This window comes from Rhincodon typus, chromosome 3 (assembly GCF_021869965.1).
Source record: "Rhincodon typus isolate 14 chromosome 3, sRhiTyp1.1, whole genome shotgun sequence".
Lineage (NCBI taxonomy): Eukaryota > Metazoa > Chordata > Chondrichthyes > Orectolobiformes > Rhincodontidae > Rhincodon > Rhincodon typus.
The window spans coordinates 59,675,648-59,688,147 of NC_063334.1; the positions used below are offsets into that span (position 1 = coordinate 59,675,648).

General features: G+C 39.3%; 1 protein-coding gene across 1 annotated transcript in view; it reads right to left on the reverse strand.

Moving 5' to 3' along the window:
* The window catches only part of vps13a (vacuolar protein sorting 13 homolog A), a 330,557-nt gene that overhangs the window by 165,440 nt on the left and 152,617 nt on the right, over positions 1-12,500 (reverse strand). The window contains exons 28-29 of the mRNA XM_048593475.1: positions 10,020-10,079; positions 5,162-5,327 (exon numbers count right to left, since the gene is read on the reverse strand). Of these exons, the coding sequence (XP_048449432.1) occupies positions 5,162-5,327; positions 10,020-10,079 (226 nt within the window). The remainder of the gene's footprint in view (positions 1-5,161; positions 5,328-10,019; positions 10,080-12,500) is intronic.

Consider the following 12,500-nt stretch of genomic DNA (forward strand, 5'->3'; position numbering starts at 1 on the left):
TACTAGCCTCATCCTGCCCCCTTGACCTGTCCGTCCTCCCTGGACTGACCTATCCCTTCCCTAACTCCCCACCTACACTCACCTTTACTGGCTCCATCCCCACCTCTTTGACCTGTCTCCTCTCCACTTATCTTCTCCTCTACTCATCTTCTATCCGCCTCCCCCTTTCTCCCTATTTATTTCAGAATCCCCTTCCCCTCCCCCATTTCTGAAGAAGGGTCTAGGCCCGAAACGTCAGCTTTCCTGCTCATCTGATGCTGCTTGGCCTGCTCTGTTCATCCAGCTCTACACCTTGTTATCTCAGACAAAAGAGCAACTTCAGTCAACAAAACAAGGGACATGTTCTTAGTTAGCCCAGAGTTGAGCACAAGTATTCCAGAGTGCATCAACTGATCCAATATTAAGTATTAATCCTACATAGTAATTGTGATGAAGTTAATAAATTCTGAGAAATTTTCCAAAATATGACAACCTGATGTGGTCTTGTAGTTGGTGAGGTCTGAAAGATCTTGCGATTTGTTCTCCGCCCTTAGTCTTTAATTGTAATTTCCTCAAGTCTTAGAACTAAAGTTGAATTATGCACTCTAGACCTTACAGTATTACCAATAGTTAAATATTGTCCACATATTTGATTGCTTTACATTTATTCTTCATGATCAAGGTCTCAGAGAACCTTCTGAGAGCTCGAAGGCATAATATAACACCATGCTGGAGACATTTCAATTCAGGAGCTTTAGTGTACTAAAGAAGATGGAGTCACAGTGAATTGAATGGCCCTGGTGAGGTAGGTCATCATGGACAGACAGTACTTAACAATTTGTTAGCAATTTTCTAGGATGCAAAGCTTTGACACGTATCTCCTTTCAGCAATGTTTAAAAAGCTTCATTTCTTATATTAATTCATCAGGTTCAATCATCTGTTGATATCTATTAGCTGTTCAGAGTCCACGAAAATACTCAAATGACTTCTGACAAATACAGATTTGGGCTGGATAGTAAGTCAAGTCAAGTCATCATGACAAACATGACAGAACGATCACATTAATTGCTCAGAATAGTATTTGAATGACATATTCCAGAACAGCCAAGCAGATAGAATGATGCAACGATTGTAGGATAAGCAGGAAAAGCTACTGGCACATTTAAATAGAGTCACAGAATCCCCAGAGTGTGGAAGCAGGCCATTCAACCCATCAATTCCACCATGACCCTCTGATCCACTCCCCTCCCCAATCCATCTCCCTGTATTCCTGCATTTCACATGGCTAATCCACCTGGCCTGCACATTCCTGGATACTACAGAGCAATTTAGCATGGTCAATCCACCTAACCTGCAAATCTTTGGACTCTGGGAGGAAACCCATACAGACATGGGGTGAATGTGCCAACTCCACATAGACAGTCGTCCAAGGCTGGAATTGAACATAGGTCCCTGGGGCTGTGAGGCAGCAATGCTAACTAATGAGGCACTGTGCCACTCTTAAGTATTAGTAGAAGATTCAGAATGGTGATCACTAAGTGAGTTCCACGATAGAACTGGCCTTGTTGACCCTGCAAACAGATCATTCTTGGCCACGGGGCAGACACGTGACAACATGGGTGAGTTAGAAGGTTCACCTTGATTCTCTGAAACATATCCCAGTTGTTCTGGAAACTAGAAAATTTAAGCCTTTGCATCTCTTCACACACTCCCATGGCCCACTTACAGTGCTCCAAGTTTACAGATGATACAAAACTGGCTATGATGGTGAACTGTGTGGAGGATGCAGAGATGCTTCAGTGAGATTGGCCAAATGGGAAAACACATTTCAAATGAAATACAAAGTGGACAAACGTGCGGTTATCAATTTTGGTAACAAAAACCGGGAGGCTGACTATTATCTGAATGGCAATAGGTTGGGAAATGGGGAGATGCACTGAAACCTGGCGTGTCCTTGTACACCCGCCATTGAAAGAAAGCATACAGGTGCAACAGACAGTGAAGAGACAAATGGTATGTCGACATTCCTGGAACAGAAGGACTGACATCTCAAGACAGACTGGATCAATTAGGACTACAATCACTGGGAGTTTAGAAGAAATGGGGTGGGACATGTCATAGGAACCTAGAATATTCTAATAGTACGAGACAGGGTAAACATAGGAAAAATATTCCTGATGATTGAAGAGTCCAGACCCAAGGGTCACAGTCTAAGGATATGGCGTAAATGATTTTGGACTAGATGAGAACAAATGTTTTTACCCAAAGAGTTGGGGGCTTGAAGTTGTCTGTGACAGAAAGACCAAAACATTGTTGTTTTTTTTTTTTGAAAAAGGATGGGGTTAGATATAGTTCAAGAATAAAAAAGGATCAAAAGGTATGGGAAGAAATTGAGAACAGGCTACCGAGTTGGATGATCAGCTATAATCATATTGAAAGGCACAGCAAGCTTGAAGAACCGAGCGGCCTACTCCTGCTCCTATTTTCTATGTCATTAAAAACTCATTTGATCTCAAAATTACAATGCCCAGTCACTGTGGACAGTCAGTGTGGACTATCAGGAGAAAAGGATAGACTGTTTTTTTAAATTCTAAAGGGGCTAGAAGGAGGAGCCTTAGTGAACTATCTCTTAATTAATTACTCTTGGCAAATTAGAGACAATACCACTCCCTCAACCAGAAGATCGTACCTGCAATTTCTTCTTCCTTTCTGGATCTAAAATCCACTGTTCCATTCCATTCCATTCTACCTCCCCCACCCCCCCAACACACCATCCTTATTATATTTATTGGATACAGACAACATGCATTTGTGAAAGGGAAATTGTGGTTGAACAAATCTATCAGGAATTCTGGGAGGTTGCAAAAGTAAACTAGATAAGGCGTACCAGGAGTTGTAGTCTGTTAGTTTTTTGAAATTGCATTTGATAAGTGGCAGACAGACAATAAATCATTACATAAAATTATATTTTATAAAATTAGGGATAAGTGCATGGATTGAGAACTGCATGCACTCTGGCAATGGCAATGGACTGGTTGTTCCCAGGTTGGAACTCAGCTGTTTGAACCATATCAAATGTATTTTTTCCCGTAGAGTGGGGTTGGGGGGGGGGGGGGGGGGGGGATGTTATTGAGTGCAGAAAGTGGGAAAAACAAGCTGTACTGACCACCACTTTTCCCATATTAAACAGGAATACATTTCAAAAGTACTTCACCCTCTCTACAGCTTTACATGTATCTGGTCACAGAAAACACTACCATGTAACGCATTTTGGTGCAAAATACAAATACCTTGAAATGAGAAATTACTGCTGCAAGAATCTATTGCTGGGCTGGTTGATCCAAAGGCTTGGCATTTAGGGATGACAGCCACTGAGACAATTTGATCATGGCATTCTAATTTCAAAAGCACTGTAGACAAGTGGCACTAATGTATCAAATAGCATCTTTATAAGGTAGCATTTCTGTAGTCCATCTACCTATTTAAGGTAGTACTGCTGTAGCCCATCTTCTTAAAAAACCCTAAAGAATTGCATGCCCAAAATGTGATGCTGACCACCAGCAACGTCACCCTCTAAGCCCAAGCACTAAGCCCAATTCAGTGCTGCCAAGCAATAGGATCCTTACTCTGGAGTGCTGTGAAAGCATAGGGCTCTGTTCAAACTATACTTCCATTTTCTAACACTGCTAAGAAGACAATACAGACTTCCAACTGCAGCATTTTGCATACCATCATGCAGCTGATGCCCATACATGGCATTAACACCTCTAAATATGTTTCAAAAGTAAAGTTTTAGCTAAGATTTGTAGTTCGGGTTGTGGGCGAGGTTGTTCATTTGCTCACCAAGCTGGCTTGTTTTCGTTCAGATGTTTCATCACCATGCTGGGTGACATCATCAGTGAGGCCTCCGATGAAGGCATGGTTCTCAACCAGTAATGCAATCAACAAATATGTACAATTGGACCCCATATATAAATCCATACAAATCAAAACTGGAAATGACACTACTCACCATAGGGACCAGACAGTACAAACTCCAAGCAGAGTAGAACAATATCGCTTCAGCGGAGACCTCGCTGATGATCTTACCTAGCATGGTGATGAAATGTCTGAACAAAAACAAGCCAGCTCGGCGAGCAAGTCAACAACCACATGTTTTAAAATGCCAAAATTTGGGCTTTCATGAGCAGTGACATGGAAGATCATTTAGCTTGCCCAAAGAGAATTCTTTCCTTTGATCGTGTGTAAATGCAGCATCTAAGATCACATTCAGCTAAATAAAAACAGTAAAGAGCAAACAAAAATGTGATATCTGATTAACCAATACCTACATCCACTGCTAATGTCAACGAAAGCCAAGAATGGCACTGGATTAGATTGGGCTTCCCTCCATGGTTGAATAACCTAGTATCATTCAACATCTTAATTTACACAAGACAAATGTGTACTGCTGGCACCATCAGAAAGATGATTCCTAAATAAGATGACCCTAGAACGTTAAGTTATCTCAGCTGTTTGAGCAACAGTGAAGTTAGCTTTTTCATGCCATGACTGCAGTAGCAATACGAGTGGAGCTTGCCACGAAAAGGATTTTGGTGTTAAGTGGGAAAAGTCATTCTTCCTGGAACATAACTGAGTAATATCATACATAAATTTCAAAGCTACGTATCGAAAGATGATTTTTTCTCAAAAGATTTGTGATCAAATCAAATAACAATGCATTACTGACCAAATCAAACCAATTCATTCTTGCAAAACTCCAAAATGTCCAACATTGCATTCGATTTCACAATTGGACAACATTTGCCCAGTAATCGCCTGTCTTTTAAGTATTATGCTGACAACAATTGAAAATTGCCAGTCAGGCTCACAATGTGGTGTAGTTGCATGCATTGGAAGCTAGATATCTGAATACAGGACTGTTCTTTGCAGACAAAATGTACTCTCTACTTGAGCAGTCTAAAATGTTACTACCTCGTTTAATTGGTATTCTTGCAAATGTCCTAATGCCTGCAAGACAAAAACTTAGAACAATTTTTTTTCAGCAATGCCAATGGAAGTTCTTCATGAGAAAATTTGGAAACAATATGAATTATCACCTCAGAGGTAAAGAAAAGTTTAGGAAAAAAAAGTGAAGGGATTATAGAAAACAAGTTAAAGTGAAAGCTGAATATTTCTTACATGTCTTTTTCTTCATGAGGATCTCTTCTTTCTTCTCTTCAATTTCAGGAACCTGTTCATCTGAACTGACCTTGGTTTCTGATTGTGGGATAAGGTTTTTCAGGAAATGAACAGAGCTTAGCAGAGCTTCACTGTGTAAATAAACATCCAAAGATGAAAAGTTCACCTAGATGAAAATAAAACAAACACAACTTGAACATTTCTGAAGATATCAAATAATTCTCAATAACCAACCAATCCTTTTAGTGCAACATAAAAATAAAGCTGTTCAGTTCATAAAACAGAAATCTATTTAATCTTGTTTAACACTCTTTCAGTAGTATTTTCTTCAAATATTAGTTGAAAAACAATTCAATTCCAACTCTCATAATCACATCTTAACATCTTCTTTAAGTCCAGGGTGCTAGCATCTCCCTGAATTGGAGGTACGAGTAATTGCTGTCCTGCATTCCACCAATTGCCAGAGGATGGCTTCTGACCTCCATAATCAAGTGGAAATATGGTTCAGAAGTCTACATTGTATGAGGATTGGTCATCTCAAACATCTCACATTCTTCAAGTTACTTGAGGTGCAGTGGCGGTGTTTGAAGCAGACATGCTCCATTAGCAGTGATCTCACCAGACGATGGAAATTGGCGTTATGCTGATGGAATTTCACACGTGCAAGAGTCAGTAATTTTTAAAATGTTGTTTGTATTTCCTGTGATCATGTGTCAATTTAAATACTCAATGTAGGAAATTAATACTGGCCTTGAGAGTTCTGGCTTTAAGTTTAATAGGGCAGAGATGATAGAGAATATTGCTGAATTATTTTAATTCTTTTTCTGTAAGAGTAGCAATGCCAAATATGTCAACATAGGTACAGAAAGAAATGTTAGAACCAAAGTACAAAACTTTAAAAAAAATCAAAGAGTCGTCCCTGAAAAACAAAAAATAAGACCCAGCAAAAGTCTCAAATTAGACTCCTGGTGACTATACCTTCCATTGTGTTACTGGGATTCTTGACTCAAAGTAGGCCATGGCGCATGAGATGGATGTATGGTATCCCTGATTGAAAGGAACGTGTTTTCTGCTAACTATGCTAGTTACTGGCCAACAAACCCTGCGTACAGAAACTTCTGCCCATGAGGATTTTCCTGAACACTAGAAATTGGAATTGATAACTGTTGTCCCTTTTTCTATGGAAACTAAGTGATTTCTTTTTTATTTGAACACAAGATGTATTCACATCAAGTTTAATGCAAGCAAATCAAAGCAAAACAAATGTAAAGTGCACCAACTAGAGACAGGTTTCTGGATTTGAGGTTTCCACTGGGTTGTATGGATTTTTTTTAAGCAAAACGTGCCTAATCAACTGTGCCAGTGCAAAATTCAGAAGATGGAAGAAATACGCAAGCACGATATTAGTAACTTGTCACTAAATGCAGCTTGAAACAGTGAGCACTAGGGAATTCGGTGAATGAAGGAATTTCAAGACTTAATCTCTTTCTAAAATTTAGATTAGTTTGTGCTTAACTATAATTTATTGGAGTTTCTTTTCAAATTAGTCAGGAATAAACTCCCTACTGGAAAGGCAACTACAGTCAGTTCATGAAATAGCTTTGGAAATTGGGGCCCCTTTAAACTAAATTTGTCTCATGTTGCCTGTGGAGCATGAGACTTCACGGAATGGCTGCTATAGCAGCTCCTTCCCTCCCAAATAACGTTTTAAACGCAGTCTAAAGGCAAATTAAAGCTAATGTTATAAAGGTAGCCAGGCCACTGATGCCTCATCACTCAATATGCTTAGCAGAAACAAAAATCTGTTGATAGGGCAAATGGAAACTGAAAACAGACCTTACAATGGAAGTGGGTATGGAGAAATAGTTATTATGACATCATGAGGACATCATGCGCACACTGACTAAAAAGGATTCAGACACATTACAAAGTAGATTCCCCACCACAAAAACAGGATTTAATCAACAAGTTCTGAGTCAGAAGGCAGGCCTTGTAGGAGCAGTCCTCTTTACGTAAAAGACAAAAGGAGAAATTGAGCTAGGAGATCCCCATCATTTCAGCTAGAGAACAGTTTGCAGCCTTCACAACTTTAATGAAGTGACACACTCCATATCAACCGCCCATTTGTTCTCTGGTATCAGTCAACCATCATCAAATGTCATGGGTCGTACTGTTTTCATCTAATTAACTAGTGCATATCTAAACAGTTTAAAATTCCTTAGTGTGATTTGTGAATTGTCACCCACCTAAATTAGGGAACTGTGGTCATGACCTACCTAACCTAATAACTGTTCACTAGAACTGCATTCTCGAACCAACAGTGCTAACTCATTTTCACAGAATTTCATCTAGCATACCCTAAATGCACAAAATAAACAAATCACAAAGATAGCAGCTTGTCAATGAATACAGCTTGAAAACAGATGAGACATTGGCAATTTGGTGTAGTGAAGGAGGATAGTTTATCAAAAAAAGGGTCAAGAGAGGGGAGCTTGATATTAACAGGTGAATTTCAATTTTGAAACTCAGAAGCATTGTTAGGTAAGCAGATAGCTGAGCTTCAAGCTTTCTTTTCTTTAAATAGGGTCAGTAGTTTAAACTGGTACTGGGGAGATTACAAGATTAAATACAAAGCTTAACTATTTTAAATACATCATTTAACTATAGATGATCATGAAGTCATATTTCTAAACTTAATTAGCTAAATAGAACACATTAAAGATGGCAAGCTAGGCTCTATATTGCAGTTGTAGTACGACAGCCCAAGAGAACATCTGCCTGATCCACAGCAATCACTTCTGCAGCAAGAATCTGTATCTCAAGGAGGTTAAGCTTAGGGCTGATGAGCTGGAACCTGAACATTACACATAGCAAAGCATCACAGAAATACGCTCATGATCAGAGTTTCCCAATTTAGGTAGATGACCATTTACAAATCATGCTGTAAAATATTTTCAGAGTTTATTAGGGTTAAGCAGCAGATTAGATTTATGTTAGTTAGACAAAAAATGTTCATCTTTAAAAGCAATGATACAACACAACAGGATGAGCAGCTCATTTGATTTCATTTATTACTGTCTCATGTACGGAGATAGTGAAAAGTTTTGTTTTGTGTAACCAGACAAATCATGCCTTACATTAGTATATCAGGGTAATAAGACAGAATGCAGAATATACTGTTACAGCTACAGAGAAGTTGCAGAGAAAGATCAACTCTAACGTGGGAGGGGAGCATTCATAAGTCTGATGACATTGGGAAAGAAGCTGTTTTTAAATCTGTTGGTACGTGTTTTCAAACTTTTGTATCTTCTGCCCAATGGAAGACAGTGGAAGAGAGTATAACAATGGTGGGAGGGGTCACTGATTTTATTAGCTGCTTTTCCGAGAAAGTGGGAAGTGTAGATGGGAGTCAAAAGGAAGGAAGACAGGTTTTCATGATGGACTGGGCTCCGCTCACAAATTCCTGCAATTTCTTGCTGTCTTGGGCAGAGTAGTTTCACACCAAGTGGTGATGCATCCGGATAGGATGCTTTCTATGGTGCATCTATAAAAATCGCTAAGAGTTATTCCAGACATGCCAAATTCCTTAGCCTTCTGAGGAAGTAGAAGCATTATTGTGCTTTCTTGTCTGAGTAGTAGACTTGGATGGACGAGGATAGGTTATTGGTGATATTTACTCCCAGGAACTTGAAGCTCTTGACCACCTCCACCTCAGCACCACTGACTTGGGCATGTTCTCCACTCAGCTTCTTGAAGTTAATGTCCAGCTCCTTTCTTTTGATGATATTGAGGAAGAGATTGTTATCCTTACACCATGTCAATAAGCTGTCTCTTTCCTGTACTCTACCTTGTCGTTGTTTGAGATTCCAACCCACAATGGCGGTGTCATCAGCAAATTTGTACATGTTGTTAGAGCTGAATTTTATCCCAGTCATGAGTGTATAAGGAGTATAGTAAGGGGCTGAGTATGCACTCTTGCAGGGCACCAGTGTTGAGGATTATTGTGGAGGAGGTGTTGTTGCCTATCCTTACTGATTCCAGTCTGCAGGTCAGGAAGTCAAGGATCCAGTCGCAAAGTGGGGAGCAGAAACCTAGGATTCAGCCTTTGGAGATTCGTTCTGTTGGAATTATGGTATTGAAGGTGGAGCAAAAGCCAATGAACAGCAATCTGTCATTGTGTCCATGTTATCCAGATGTTCTAGGGATGAGTATAGGGCCAGGAAGATGGTGTCTGCTGTGAACATATTGTGATGGTAATTCTATGATTCTGAGGCAGCAATAGACCTGGGATCCTGCCAGCAATGAGCATAATGTTTGTAATTTGAGCAACAGATCTAGTAAAAGATCTCCTCTTCTGCCAGTTTGAACCCATGACAGGTCCTGCGCTCTTCCATCTGTAAAATCATTGCTACCCAAGTACATTTTTGAAACTAGAATGAAAACTAGTCATTTCCTAACTCTATATGCACTTGATAAAGCAGTCTGAAGCACGAGCTAACCAAGTTAATTCCTTCCTTTATTTGTCACAAAAGTGAGTTGTGTAAAGCATGCAATAGTGCAAGCATTACAACTCTGCAAGGCTCAACAGTCAAGCACACCTCAGTGCAAAGAGCCAAGATAATTGTAGAAACAAACTTTGATTCCTTAAAAGAAAAATCAGTCATTGGCAGAAAATGCAACTATGTTCATTGATACCTTGACGATAAATAAAAATACATTTCTATGTTTTGAAGTGACTGATGGCATGCTACTCCCCAGCTTGCAGTTTCTTCACCTAGTAAGCTATAAATAGTATTCTGGTTGTTTCAGTTAGCTGTGATAAATAAAATCTATTAAGTAGTCCTGCGAACTCTTTTACCTTTATGAGTTGTTCTGTGTTTCTATAGGTGGTTTTGAATTCCGGTCCATCTTTGTTAGCCTGGAAAAGAAAGGATTATCAGCTTCTCTCTTTTTGTGGAACAAGCACTGATTGATTTATTATAGTTTTGAGTATGCCATTCAATGTAGTGAGCTAAGGCAGTTAGGACTTCACAAAGCCAGTTCACCATCCACTTCTAAAGAGCAAATAGGGATGAGTAATAAATACCAGCCCAGCCAGCAATATCCACAATCCCATGAATGAAGAAACTCTCCTATAAAAATGACTAAAAGAAGTCAGCAATGCCAAGTTCATGAACTTGGCAAGTTTAATCATTACATATTCAAATTTGATAATGTGATGTTACTTTCTTTGGATAAAAGTAGTGTGGAATAAAGAGCTGATTATTAGGTGATTCAAATAAATTGCAAAAAAGATTCCGTCGCTGATAAAACTACAGAAATACTTAAAATTAGTTTGAAAGTTCTCCTAAAAATGGGCAAGAGGTAACTAAGTGTTTTGACAGAGTTGACAGAGAGAGGACAGATGGGCTCATAGGGCATTTGTAACAAAATACATGTGACAATAAATAAAGCCAAACAAACTGGAGTACATCAGCATAAGATAGTTGCTATGAACTGCAATGGGGACACAAGTATATGAAGGGGATACAACATTATGATGTTAGATATAGAAGATGAAGAAAACTCAAGGGCAGGATTGATGTTGGCAGGATTTGAGCATAAACAGCTGGTTTCAGTGCTGCACAGCAAATGTACCCCTTATGAAATCAAAGGCTCTCTTTTGGTAAAAATGCCAAATCCTTCCAATATAAGGTTCTTGCCTAGCCACAACACTGAACCAGCTCTCAAAAATCAAAAGTTATATCCTATTTAACTGTTCCAAAGATAAACTATCCCTGCTCATTATACTCAACTTATCTGTGGCTTCTTACACCTTTGATATCATCCTGCTCCAACACTTTGCCACCGTCGTTCAGCCACATGAGACTGCTCTTCCCTGGCTCTTGTTTTTATTTACTCATGCATGTGGGCATCACTGGCTGGGCCAACATTTGTTGCACATCCCTAGTTGACACGAACCACTGCAGTCCACGTCCATTCTCATCTAATTTAATCATAACCAGAGTAATGCAATGGTTTCTCTTTCTGCTCCCACACCATTATTTATAGCACGCACCAAGGATTTATCCCCGGCACCCTCCTCTTCACATACACACGCTGTCCCTTAACAATATTACCCAAAATCACAATTTTTTTTCATTTGTTGACAGACAACACCCTTCCAAACCTCAACGCTGCTCAAACATAAAAAGGTAAATACTGCAGATGCTGGAAATCTGAAATGAAACCAGGAACATTGGGAATTTATAGATCTAGCAGTGTCTGTGAAGTGCAGGACAGAGTTCATGAAAAGGGAAACACCTCAGGTTCTCAGATCACTCTACAAAGCAAGTCCTTCATTTCGAATGCCATTCTGTTCAAAGGTCAGCAAACTGAAACAACCAATGTTTCTCTCTTTACAGATGCTACTTCTGGAGTATTTCCCTCCTAACTTCTAATCTCTACCAATCACAAAAATCTTCAAAGATTTCCCACTCATCTAATACTAGTTTCTTGAGCCTGTCTGATTTTAATCATCCTACCATTGATCATTGAGTTTTCATTTGACCGGGTCCCAGACTGTAGAATTCCTCCTCTAGAACTCTCTACTCTCCTTCATTGAATGCAACTATGTTCATTGATACACAAAAATGTACTTAGGTAGCAATGATTTTACAGATGGAAGAGCACAGGGGCTGTCATGGGTTCAAACTGGCAGAAGAGGAGATCTTTTACTCGATCTGTTGCTCAAATTACAAACATTATGCTCATTGCTGGCAGGATCCCAGGTCTATTGCTACCTTAGAATCATTTCTTAAAATTTACTTTTTGGACTAAGGTTGGGTCATGAGATCATATTTTGTGGGGTCTGGTGTCATACTGTTTCATAATATCTCCTGTGAAATATTTTGGGTTGTTTTATGTGAAAGATGCTGTATAATTTTAAGTTGTTCTTCTCTTCTCTATACTCGGCGCACCTGCGACTGTCTCTAGTTACATAGTTTGCCTGTTTCTGTAAACCTGACATCCAATGCCTCTCACATACCATCTACCTTTCTGTTCATACCTTCCTTCTCTTCATTCTACATCACTCTCTCCTTTTTTCAGTTTCCCAGGAAACTCTGCAGGCTTGGAATGTCCATGATAGTCATATTAACATTCCTTTACTCTTTGGGTAAAAAGATCCATAGCTATCTTCTCGGGATTAGAAAATTCTGAAATATGTTTCAAAATATTCTAATAAGAGCACAGAAGTTTAATTATGAATAAGGAGAAAGCTTCCTCCTCCTCATCATCAAAATCACTAAGCAGGATTGGGGAAAAAAATGGTCTTCGATAATTGTAACAGAGATAGTAG